This window comes from Onychostoma macrolepis, chromosome 01 (genome assembly GCF_012432095.1).
Source record: "Onychostoma macrolepis isolate SWU-2019 chromosome 01, ASM1243209v1, whole genome shotgun sequence".
Classification (NCBI taxonomy): Eukaryota; Metazoa; Chordata; class Actinopteri; order Cypriniformes; family Cyprinidae; genus Onychostoma; species Onychostoma macrolepis.
Window position 1 is genome coordinate 38,340,338 of NC_081155.1, and position 13,642 is coordinate 38,353,979.

Here is a 13,642-nt window from a genome sequence, read left to right on the forward strand (position 1 = left end):
TAAGGAGTCAAATATCACCTTCTAATGGGAAAGCTAATTTTGTTATTGATCAGAAGGTGCTCCTGAATTTTTGAGGGAGGGAGGGGGGGGGCACTTCAAATGTGCTCACCCTAGGGCACTACACTGTGTTAATCCGGGCCTGGCTGTAGCGCGATACTACGATATTTCTTCAAAACCAGATCGTGGAGACATTTTTATCGTCCACGATCAAAAATCGTCATATCGCACACCCCTACGATATACCAAAATACATTAAATGAGACAGCAAAAACAAAAGCCATTTCAGCATTTCTTTCAGTTTCTGGGAAATACTACTGTTCCCGTTTAACATCATGATTCATTCCCAAAAGTGTTGAGTCATTTTACGAGCCATAAAATATACAATCATTTGTTTATATAATAACAGGAAACTCCAATAAGTAGGCTACTTCAGATGCTAAAGTTGGCAAATGATTAATTTAGCTACATAAATGAATGAACTCTTATACATCGGTCTATATTGCATTCATATTTCAGAAATGTCTTATAAGTCATTAAGTATAAGTTAATTTGAATGTTTAGTGTACCCTATGCTTAGTTTACTACTTCCGGACACAAAAAGGTCACATAACTCGTGATTGAATATAACGAGAAGACACAACCCCCGGGAAACCCTCAAAATGTCCTTTAAACCAGCAGCCAAACGCTCACAGCCGGTAATAGCGTGTGGGAATTTCATACTTTCACTATCAGCGTGGCCGCTTCACCAGTCTATATAAGCGAGCTGTGTCTGCTTAAAAACAGACCATACCAACCATTCGACATGTTGTGTCTACTGATCTTAATTTTAAGCCTCGTAAACAGAGGTTGGACATTATTTTATTTTTCACTCAATACATTACATTTCTTTTCGAGACAAAACTGTATAAAGTTTGTAACCTAGTAACTTTTCTTTTCGCAGCTTTTTCAGATATTGTAGCTCAAGGAGACACAGCTGTTTACTTCGGACAGGATGCTTCATTCTCTTGTGCATGGTCAGAGGCGTCCGGTGTCAAACAAGTCACCTGGCAGCGGGTGCGTGATACGGAACCGGTACAAACTCTGGCTACATTCAGCGACCTCTTCAAGGAGCACGTGGATGATCAATACGTCGGAAAAGTCACTTTCACAGCAGCGTCAGTTAATTCAACGTCCATTGAGATCAAAAACACAACATTTGAAGACGAGGCTTGCTACATTTGTTCCTTCAAAGTGTATCCATTCCAACCTAAACGACAAACCTTGTGCCTCACTGTTAAAGGTAGGTGAAATACTTGCTACAACCATGAAAGCCACAAAGCTTTTCTCTCAGATTTCGAGTCAAAAACAGGAGGATCAGCTAAAAATTTTAATCAAAACATTGAATCATGTTTTCAGGGCATGTCAGTTTGGGTCAGGCTGTCACATAAAAATATCTTAATTCTATACAATTTGCCAAAAGAGTCGTTTGATATTCATATACATTTTAAAACTGATTTAAAATGGATTTAGGAGTTATTTCATGGTTATTTTGATAGAGCTATTTAATGGCAAGTTCCCATTGTGACAACTTACCCCATGTATTTTGACAATATTCTATACCATTGGGAACACAAGGTTGATGTGAGTGAAATGAGCTGCATCTTTTTTCAGAGAAATAACAGTGAAAATGTTCAATAGATGTTTTTTAGTCAAGCTTTTTAAGTTATGTGTCTACAAAGAAATGTACTTTCAAAAGCAAAACTACCCTGAGAAATATTCACTGGACTAAAAAGTGACAACCACTCTCCCCTAATTTGTCAGTAAAGTGTACAGTATATGTTGTCTAAGTAAAAAACAAATAATCTCATCCAAGATAATGCAGATATGCCCAAACTGGTAAGGGATGGTGTGAATCAGCAATCTTAATAATGGCATCTCAGTGCATGACCAAACAATGTGTTCAAGATGCAACTGAAACTTTCACTCAGTTTCCAGTTCCAGAAAAATGAAAGGAGTACATGCAGCCAATTATCCATTGTTTTTGTGTGTGGTATTAAAAAAAAAAGATTGTACATAATTAAGTCATTATGTTGCTTGTATTTTTGCAGGTATATCAGAAATAACAGCTTTAGTGAATCCTGCACCCAGTTCTGATCCAAATGTTGTAGTCTCATGTTCAGTCACTGGTAAACCGGCTCCAACTATCCTCTGGAAATCTGCAGGGAAAGAGTTGAACAACTTTTGGTCAAGTAATTTCACGACTCTCAACAAAGACAGTTCAACCACCATTACGAGCAACCTCACGCTTCCACTGTCACAGTTTCATGGGAAGTACGTGGAATGTGTGGCTCAGAGTGGCGGCATAGAGAAGAGCGACCAAATCTATGTGTCTGATGAAGATTATAAAGGTAAGAGGTTCAACATGGATATCGGTTAGAATAGAATAACTATTCTATACAGTAACTTTCTGCCTAATGTAGTCATGTTGATTCAGTTATGCTACATATTTTTGATTTGAATAAAACCAGTTCATTTAGATGTTACAACATGAAGCACATTTTTAGATTTGCTTGACAACACTGCAAAACCAATTAAGATACATTCATTATGATGACATTTTGACTGCAATACTTTTTCTCAATATTGAATACATTTTTTTTTGTCTTACAGTGAACAACGTTACACCAAGAAGTTACATCGTTACAATTTCAGTCCTCATTATCATTACTGTTGTGGTTCTTGTCATTATTGCCATCTGTCATCACACCAGACTAAAGAGTAAGCAGCAAAATCCATCTATACGACTAGATGAAATAGGCTAATACAACTGCAACATACTGTCATCTTTTAAGAACAGATCTCAATAGCAAACTTATTTAATACATTATTTCATTTTGCTTATCTTTTTTCCCCCAAGGAGCTATTTTTGGGATAAAATCTACTTATGAGGAACCCCTTAATGCCACAAACGAGGAATGTTAACTCTGCTGCTACCTCATAGTATGGATTTTTGCTCATGATGTTTGTTAATATGAACTTTTGGGTTGTAAACTGTGCATTCCATGAAGAAATCATGAATTTCTTGTGTAGTATTTATTTAATTTATTTATGTTTACTGTGTAGTATTCCATTGCATTAGTACAGTTAAAATACATAATATTATTTCCACTATGGTGGAGTATTTTGATCACAGAGAATTATTATATCATAGACAGATGATATTTATTCTGTAAGTTTAGATTTTTAGCCTCATGTATTTGCACTTTGACTCATTTGAATGTACTGGCATGCACTAAATAATTTAAAATTGTGTCTACTTGTGGAGTTGAGTCTGTGAAAGTAATTTATAAATTCATAAACGCAGGCTCTACACCAGCCTTGATATTTTCCCACAATCCTTGATGTCACACTTCAGCGGTACAGTACTGTTTTGAGCAATGACAGTGATTTGGGGAAGAGAAAAGCATTATTACCCAATACAAACAGATAAGCTAAAGGGTGAAAAACCTAGTTTTCAGCAGTCTGAAACAAAGTGAAAGTTATGTCATTATTGGTCACAGAAGCTGTTTTATGGTTTCCTGCATGAAACTCTAAAGGCTGCACAGAGAGACTACTGCTATTGTTAGTATTTGTACTATTATTTGTTGTTGACTGCAACAATCTTAATAGAGGTACAAGTGTATCTTGCTAGCAAAAAAGTACTGTAAAGTAAATCATAAAAGTATAAACAAACATTTATGTTGTTGAAAATATTTCTGTGTGATGTATATGTGTATGTTATAGTATGTGTATAACCTAAAATATGTGATTGCACTGAATTAAATTGTGAACTGTTGAATTCAATGACTGGTTTACTTACTAACATTTTATTACACTGTACTTCTACCAAATGTTTAAACCCAAAAAGGTAAAAAAAAAATAAAAAAAATAAAAAACAGGACAAACACAGAAGGTTTATGCAGGGTACATACTGTAAATTATATCAACAAATTAATGTGACACATACGACGACTAAAAATATATGACATTGCAGATTGTGAAAGGAATAGAGGAAGCTATTCAAATTGTGAACAGAAGGGGAAAATGAATCAAGTTATGCATGATTCCTGTTAAACCTACTGCATAAACCTACTGTAAAGTGCTTGTGCTGCATTTAACCACCACCAGAGAAAATGTAGAGATTTTGTTCCTTCAAATGACCAACTCAAAGCTTTGAAACAGCACTTTGTTACACCTTGTTTTCAGCAGGCATATCCTCTGTCTAAAGTGATGCATTGGTGCTGCATCTGCAAAGTTCAAAGGAAGTCATCTTGATGTGGTAGCGCTTCAGACACACTTTAGGTAGCCATATTCAAGTTAGCCATTTCCTCTGACTGACTGCGCACATAAACATGCAGATCTTTCACCCGACCGTTGCGTTTCTTATTATGTTTGTTCTCTGCAGTCAGCCAACTTCAGCAGGTAAGTCTCACTCAATTCTCAACTAAGAATATTTATTTATATTTAAAATTTCAAAGTCTACTCCAGTGCAATATGTCACTGACAGCAGACACAGCAGCATTCAGGTTAGCACATTTGTTTGTCATTTTGGTCGAAGTAATTTTTCATTTTGATTTGATTTGCACTTTTTATGGGCTAATACAAAATATTTCCCATGTGCAGTGATAGTGAGATACCCGCGTGAACCGGTAACACAGACTGAAGGTCTTTCGTTGTCTCTGAAGTGCACGGTGGAGTATAGAAAAAAGGATTGCGACATTGAGGCCAAATGGTGGTATACAAACAGCTATGAGCTTTTGCCCATCATGGATCCGAACACATATCTAATCACAGTAAATGAAACAGAATTAGAAACAAAGAAGCTCAGGCTGAGGAACATTTTCCTGACAATCAGTTCCTTGAAACTTCAAGACAGTGGCCTCTACCAATGTGATGCCAAATGTCTCGACAGTGGGACTCAAGCAAAAGGCCATCTTGTGGCTGTCAACATCACAGGTTTGAGCTGAAAAAACATTATTTTGATTCTTAGGTTGTTGTATATTACAATGCTCTTGATTGTGTCACTTGTTAATGTGATGTTTTTTCTACAGCTGATCCATACAAAGGTCTGAAGGTCTCAACATGGAGCGGCCAGTTAAAGGCAGATGCAGCTGCGCTAGCATTTAGCACCATATTATTATTATTAAGGTGTTATTAAATGACGTTGTGTTTTCAGTATGGAGCAACACAAGGTATCAACATATGAAATTCACTGTTATTGCTAATGTGACCAACTGTTACAATTGTATTGTATTCTAGACTTGGTCTTGGTTTAAGTTCTTACAATGTGACAGTTTATGTACCTAAAAAGTTGTTATAGAGTTGGTTACCTGATGATTCTTTTTTCTTAATCATTGCCATAAATTGCTACACTGCTGTACAAAACTGAGTTTTATTAGACTTTTACTTTATTTTGTGAAGGGGATAATGCATTGCACAGCCTGTATGCTAAATGACCTGTTGTGTTACATTAATTTGAACTGCAATACAACATTTCAGTGCAGTGGTCCAGGCTTGTGGCTGAAAATGAAACCAAGCTCATCTTGCCAAACAATAGATGAGCCTCTACAGGTGTAATAATGCTTTTACTGGCGAAATGTGGTGAACAAGTCATACTCTTAGGCAGAAACAAAGTCATGAACACAGTGAAAGCACAAGCAGTGTAACGCATTTTTTGCATTTGACAATAGACATGATACAATTCTCTTTGTCACAGAGAATAACTATATCATACACAGATAATATTCATACTGTTATTTAAAATTTTCAGACTTAATCGAATGTAAAGCCATGCAAAATTCAGAATTAGGAGATTAACGCAGAATTGTGAGGTAATTTAAATAAAATCAGAATTGTGTTTAAAAAGTCCTAGTTACTGTTTTTATTTTGTGGTGAAAAAATAACTTTCAGAAAAAAATAATAAAAATCAACTGCGATATGTAAACTAATATTATAGAGAGCAAAAAGTCAGATTTGTCATGCTATAGACTCAGAATTGCGAGAAAGTCAGAATTCTATCAGAAAAGGTCAGAATATCTCACAATTGTGACGTATTGCAACAACAACAAAAAAAAGATAAAAATAATTGAAAAATTGAAAAAGGGATGCTTTGTCTGATCTAGCTGAAAATAATGCATTTAAAGCTATAAGCACGTTAGCAGTAAAAGTTGATGGATGATTCCTGTACAAGGTCTAAATCTTGTAAGTGCTTATGCAGCATTTAACACAACTTGCGTATCAAACCACCACCAGTGAAAACCGAATACAAGTTCATTTTGAGATTTTGTTCCCTCAAATGACCAACTTGAAAATTTAAAACAGCACTTCGCTGACATGTGATCTGTGTTCTTCATAATGGTTGTTTTCACCAGTCAGCTGATTTCTCAAGCAACTAAGAATATTTATATAAATTTTATATGTCAGAGTGTACTCAGCTGCAATATGTCACTGCCAGCAGATGTGGTAGCATTCAGTTTAGCACTTATTTGCTGTGAGGGTTTTTTAAACACTGCACATAAATAAATTGGACACATTTGTTTGTCATTTTGGTGTTACATTCTGCTCTTTTTATGGGCTAATACAAAATATTTCCCATGCGCAGTGGTTGTGAGATACCCGTGTGAACCGGTAACAAAGACTGAAGGTCTGTCATTGTCTCTCAAGTGCACGGTGGAGCATTTAGCACCATATTATTATTATTATTATTATTATTATGGTGTCATTAAATGACATTGTGTTTTCAGTATAGAGCAGGGGTGCCCAACCCTGTTCCTGGAGATCTACCTTCCTGCAGAGTTTAGCTCCGACCCTAATCAAACACAACTGAACCAGTTAATTAGGATCTGAAGGAGCACTTGATAATTACAGACAGGTGTGTTTGATCAGGGTTGGAACTGAACTCTACAGGAAGGTAGATCTCCAGGAACAGGGTTGGGCACCCCTGGTATAGAGCAACACAAGATATCAACTTATGAAATGCACTCTATAACTCTGCTAATGTGACCAACTGGACTTTTCTTGTATTCTAGACTTGATCCAAAGTCTTGGATTACAATGTGATAGCATATGTAGCTAAAAAGTTGTTATAGAGTTGGTTACCTGATGATTCTTTTTTTCTTTTTCTTTAATGGTTGCCATAGATTGTTACACTGCTGTACAAAATTGAGTTTTATTTGTCTTTTACTATATTTTGTAAAAGGCATAAAGCATTGCACAGCCTCTGTTAAATTATTTGTTGTACATTCATTTGAACTGCAATGGAACATTTCAGTGCAGTGGTCCAGGCTTGTGGCTGAAACTGAAACCAAGCTCATCCTGCCAAACGGAAAATGAGCCTCTACAGGTGTAAAACTGCTTTTACTGGCCAAATGTGGTGAACCAGACATACAGTTACCTAATTTTCAGAAAAAGTCATGAAAGCACAAGCAGTGAAAGCACAAGCAGTGTAATGCATTTTTTTTTTTTTGCATTTGACAATAGACATGTGACAGTAACAGTCAATAATTATTACTACCAAAAGGGGCTGAATACTAATTTGCATAACAATGCAACATCATAAAATTATATAGCTACTGCACTGGTGATGGTATGCAAATAAGCCATTAAACCAGTTTTAGGATGTAAGTAACCTCAGGGCATCTGGCACACTTTTTTGGGTAAATGCTTCAGTTAAAACATAAACATAAAACAAAATTTACTTAGACATGCAAAAAGAGTGCAGATTTGAATGCAAACCAAGGTATTTTTAAGGGTTATTTGAAATACTGCCATCTACTGGATATCAGGTGTCTTACAGAAGTCACTGGAAAACATATATTTCTCTCTACCTGGTCTCATGGCATTTACGTACCTAGGTGCACTTTTTTAGCGTGACATGAAATACGTACCAATAAGTACATATCACTGCAGTTTCCAAAATAAATGAACACTTTCACACAAATTGACAGAGTTGCGATTAATAAAGCGTAATTTTCGCACAATTACTTGAAGAATATCATGCTATGACTTCAAAACAATATTAATATGCTGGGAGATTTGAAAACTGATGCGTTTGAACGTCAGCATCGCACACATCCAGCTTCATATCTATGGGTTTTCATAGATGATAAATTTGTTCGAGACGAGAAGCACCGGTTCGAATCCCGTGTAACTACGGTTCAACAAAGCAGTTAAAATCTGCATAAAATGAAGTTCAAATGGCACAGTTGCATCAGCTAATACGTTTTTATATCAATGTTGCATTTGTTAACACTATCGGGTAGGTTTAGGGCTGGATTTGGTGTAGGGCAGATTTCCAACACGATAGAGCATTAACCTTTAGCGACGCTCGGCTCGCTCCAACCTGTCCTCCAACCAATACGCCCGTATAGGTCGTTTGTCCAAATCCCTGAAATACGACCCATCAGAGCGTATGCTACAATTGCGCCCCTATCCTATCGGCAACAGGACATTTTCATATTAATGTTTTGTACTCTTTTATCTGCGTCATAGTTCGGGTTTCGTGTAGCTCGGTTGGTAGAGCATTGCGTTATACGGCGATATGTAATTACGCGATCATGGGTTCGATCCCAGAGAACGCACGCGCTCATAAAATGTGCACTAAAAATCCTTATTTTGCATGATTCCTGTAAGGGGTAGGTTTAGGGGTAGGGTTAGGTGTGGTCATTCGTACGAATTAGCCACCTAGTAAAATATGTACGAATACTGTGAGATCGGTGTAAAAAGTCCACATATTGCATTTAAATAAACACGCATTTTGATTGGTAATGACAGTCATACGTCATATCATGACGACAGACGCAACACGAGACTGTCATTATTTTTACGCGCGCTAGAGGGCGCTTAACTTTAAAACGTAAATATAGGTCGTAATAAGGGCTTGCACAAACGACCTATAGGGTCGTTTTGTTGGAGGACAGGCTCCGACAGTCCAAGGATATTTGAATTCTGAACCGTCGCAATACGTATCTGAAGCAACGTAATAAAAAAAAAAACAGCAATACGTACCAATATGTACGTAATAAAAACGCGCCAGGGTTTACATATTGAACCTGTGTTTTAGCGCCACTCAGTGGACATTTCTATTTGAAACTGCGGCGAAACGTGCAGGAAGGTACGTAAAACGGTGTCGCACAAAAAAGTGCGCAGAGGTACGTATTTTTATGAGACCAGGTTGATTTCTCTCCTTTCTTTGATGTATTCAACTCATGCACCCAGTAGCCTGATTAAAGGTGTTCCTTTTGTGGCCATAATAAACCTGCTGTGTTAGCATTGCATTTCTGCCTGAGATGATACGGTTGACAGGTTGGAGGAGAATTTAACATCAGTAGGCTATTTTATATAACCAAGCACACGCAACATAAACAAGGTCTGATGAGCTTTTAAATGAGTTTGGAATAAAGTGATACATTGTCATTATGAGGGGGTAAAGTGACAGATGACAATCACTCTTTACATTCTATAATTGGCGATTTAGTGGCTTTCGAGAGATGTGAGATTAAGTGCCTCGTACGGTCCGTTGACTTCCTCTTTCTTTTCCTGTCAGTGTCTCTCCCTATTTAGTTCTCCCTTCATGGTGACCTTATCCAAGAACTAGGCCAGGTAATTCTGTGATTTCATTTTTAGTTAGTCTTCTATCTTGAGAAAACACTGAAAACTCCCTCAGTCAAAATGAATATATCTAATTACTAAGGTTTTAAAGGAGTGCTATATATTTCAAATGATTATATTTCACAGCTGTTCTTACTTTCTGCGTAATGCAGTCAGGTTAGTTCAGTCATGCTAAATCTGTTATCATGGATTTTATGTACAGATATTAGTTCTGTCACTATAACACTATAACAAATTCCTTGTATGTGTAAACATACCTGGCAATAAAGCTCATTCTCTCATTCTAAATAATATTTTTGACACAAATAAAACCATTTTAATTTAGGGGTTACAACATGAAGCATATTGTGGCCTGACAAACAGCATAACCAATTTTATTCGCTCATGACCTTTGTTAATATGAACTTCTGAGTTCTAAACTGTGTTCCTTAAAGAAATCAAGAATTTCTTGACTAGTATTTATTTAGCCTATTATGTTTACATTACTGAATAGTATTCCTTTGCATTAATACATATTTTTATCACTGTCAAAATATTTTGATAACAAAGAATAACTGTATGATACACAGATAATATTCATACTGTTATTTTAAATTTTCAGGCTGATACATTTGTGAATTTATGAATTAATCAAATGTAAAGCCATGCAAATGTCAGTGGGAGATTAACGCAGAATTGTGAGATATTCTGAGAACTGATTTCAGAATTGTGAGATAAAAAGTCCCAATTACTTAATAAAAAAATAAAAAAAGAATTTTCAATATCTAAACTCATAGTTTAGAGGAAAAAAGGTCAGACTTTCATGCTATGAACTCAGAATTGCACGAAAGTCAGAATTCTGTCAGAAAAAGTCAAAATATCTTGCAATACTATATATAATTTTTTTTATATATATACACACACACACACACACACACACATATACATACATATATATATATATATATATATATTGAAAAAGGGATGCTTTGTCTGGTCTAGAAAAAGGCAGACTGCGCTAGCACTCAGCGCAATATTATTATTATTATTGTTATTATTATGGCGTTATTAAATGACATTGTGTTTTCAGTATAGAGCAATACAAGGTACTGTATCAACTTATGAAATATGTGACCAACTGGACTTTTCTTGTATTCTAGACTTGATCTAAAGTCTTAAGTTCTTACAATGTGATGGCATACGTACCTAAAAGTAGTTGGTTACCTGATGATTCTTTTTTCTCTAATTGTTGCCATAAATGCACTGCTGTACAAAATTGAGATTTATTAGACTATCACTTTATTTTGTGAAAGGGATAATGCATTGCGCAGCCTGTTAAATGACTTCTTATGCTACATTACTTTTAACTGCAATGGAACATTTCAGCGCAGTGGTCCAGGCTTGTGGCTGAAACTAAAACCAAGCTCATCTTGCCAAACAATAGATGAGCCTCTAAAGGTGTAAAAAATGCTTTACTGGACAAATGTGTTGAATAAGACATAAGTTACCTAGTGCAGAGACAAACTCATGAGCTCAGTGAAGACACACGCAGTGCAATGCACTTTTTTTTTTTTTTTTTGCATTTGACCGTGGACATGTGATACAGTTGCCAATGTAACAGTCAATAATTATTACTACCAAAAGTCACAGAATGCTAATTTGCATAACAATGCAACATCATAAAAGTATGTCTGCACTGGTGATGGTATGCAAGCAATTCAGTACACCAGTATTAGGATGTATAGTTTACCTCAAAGCATCTGGTACACTTTTTTTTCAGTTAAAACATAAAGATAAAACAAAATCTAAATAGACATGCAAAATATGTGCAGATTAAGAAATACTGCCATCTACTGGATATACAGTATATCTTATATCAGATGTCTTCTAGAAGTCACTGGAAAACACAATATTTCCCTATTTTTCTGTGATGAATTCAACTCATGGACTCAGTAATTAAAAGTGTTCCTTTTGTGGCCATAATAAACCTTCTAAGGCTGTGTGAGCATTGCACTTCTGCCTGAGATGATACGGTTGACAGGTTGGGGGAGAATTTAACATCAGTATTTTACATAACCAAGTACACGCAACCTGGAAAAGATCTGATGAGCTATTAAATGAGTTTGGAATAAAATTATTCATGGTCATGAGGTGGTAAAGTGGCAGATGACAACCACGTTTTACGTTCTATCATTGGAGGTTTAGTGGCTTTCAAGAGATGTGAGATTTAATGGCCTTTTACGGCTTGTATGGTCCGTTGACTTCCTCTTTCTTTTCCTGTCAGTCTCTCTCCCTATTTAGTTCTTCCTTCGTGGTGACCTTATCCAAGTACTATGCCAGGTAATTCTGTGATTTCATTTTTAGTTATTCTTCTTAAGAAAACACCGAAAACTCCCTCCGTCATTTTCTGCTGGTCACTCAATACCAAAATGACTAGATCTATCTGTCTGTCTGTCTGTCTGTCTGTCAAACTCACTATCTATCTATCTATCTATCTATCTATCTATCTATCTATCTATCTATCTATCTATCTATCTATCTATCTATCTATCTATCTATCTATCTATCTATCTATCTATCTATCTATCTTCCCATACTTCCCCTTGAACGACATTGCGTCTTGAAAAACAATCTCCTTTTTTGTTTTCAAATTACTGGCAGAACAAACAGGGATACAGCGGACATTTCACAGTGCTCTGCTTATGTCACGAAAAAGTACAGGCAAAAAATAATACTGGTATTCAAATTACTAGAAACCAATGGGACAGAAACCTATATCGGTCATTCCTAGTATTCAGTACCTTTTGTGTCCCCAGTAAAGATCACTATTGCCTTAAAATGCCAAGCGATATGAATTTTAAAGCTGTTTTAGTCATACATAAAACCAATTTAACTTTAAGCATATTGAAGTTGATTTGTTTGTTTATCACATTTTCATATATACAACACTTACTGGTATAGATTCAAATTTCAAGTTTAAGAAGTAGTATATTTAAACTTGATGAGTAATGTTTTACATATTATTTCTTATTTAACCCAGCTCAGACCAAAGTGATGATAACAACATCTAGTCTCAATGAAAATTCATTTTCAGTATAAAAATGCATTGCTTTAAAAAGTAAACCTTTTTATAGACTGTGTTTCATAAATTCGCATTGGTTAAGCAGCAGTTTGACTAAAATTATTAATACGGTCCCTAAACCTTTTCACTAAACTGTTGACTGAGGTAAATCCACTGCCATGTGTATATTTGGTTGTCATTCTGAGGAATCTATAAACACTCGCTCACCCTCTCATTTATTTGTAATTAGATGTCAGTGTGATAAACCAATCTCATTCCACCAGTTCTAGCCCCACTTTACATGCATCCAAATTACACCCAGGTTTAATGTATTATTTAATAGAGCCGTCCAGTGCATTTCAAATACATCACTTTGTCAAATGAGCAAGGAGGGCTTGTCCATTGTTAATGTGGCTCATAATCAGAGAGGAGAGGTAGTGGAGGTGTGGGTTTTATTTTAGTGGAATCATTTTAAGCTCTATATCAATTATTCATTTCCGGGAATGCTTGTAGCAAGCAACTGTGGATAAATTGCCATAATATATTATCAGGATGTTTAAAATAATAAATCCAAAGGGAGTGTAAACCATATATTTAAAGGAAAAGTTCTCTCAAGAATGAACATTTCTTCACCTTCAGATCAGTTTGACTGTTCTTCATCAGAACAGGCTGAGTAAACCATATTATAAAGGAATAATTCTCTCAAAAATATTAACATTTCTTCACTCCCAGATCAGTTTGTTTCTTCATCAGAACATCTCATTCTGATGGCACCCATTCACTGAAAAATATCCATTAGTGAGTAAATGATAATGACAAATGTTTCCTAATCAGTTCTGTTGAATAAACAGATTAATTTACATCTTGGATGGTCTGAGGGTGAGTACATTTTCAGCAAATGTTCAATTTTGGGTGAACAATTTTTTGAAATTGAGATTTATACATTATCTGAAAGCTGAATAAGCTTTCCACCTA

General features: G+C 35.7%; 3 protein-coding genes across 3 annotated transcripts in view; all 3 read left to right on the forward strand.

Moving 5' to 3' along the window:
• The first annotated feature begins 600 nt into the window (after positions 1–600).
• On the forward strand, positions 601–3,810 carry LOC131548568 (OX-2 membrane glycoprotein-like). The gene is made up of 5 exons (XM_058789963.1): positions 601–845; positions 941–1,279; positions 2,088–2,387; positions 2,650–2,757; positions 2,897–3,810. Exons 1-5 carry the CDS (start codon positions 803–805, stop codon positions 2,959–2,961), a joined length of 855 nt encoding a protein of 284 aa, XP_058645946.1. The 5' UTR covers positions 601–802; the 3' UTR covers positions 2,962–3,810.
• A 308-nt stretch (positions 3,811–4,118) lies between these two features.
• zgc:174945 (uncharacterized protein LOC793867 homolog) lies at positions 4,119–6,427 on the forward strand. Its single transcript, XM_058789979.1, has 3 exons — positions 4,119–4,440; positions 4,642–4,974; positions 5,070–6,427. Exons 1-3 carry the CDS (start codon positions 4,371–4,373, stop codon positions 5,174–5,176), a joined length of 510 nt encoding a protein of 169 aa, XP_058645962.1. The 5' UTR covers positions 4,119–4,370; the 3' UTR covers positions 5,177–6,427.
• A 2,681-nt stretch (positions 6,428–9,108) lies between these two features.
• Positions 9,109–13,642, forward strand: part of trpc5a (transient receptor potential cation channel, subfamily C, member 5a) — a 93,406-nt gene continuing 88,872 nt past the window's right edge. The window contains exon 1 of the mRNA XM_058789947.1: positions 9,109–9,130. The gene's annotated coding sequence lies outside the window, so the exon portion shown is untranslated. The remainder of the gene's footprint in view (positions 9,131–13,642) is intronic.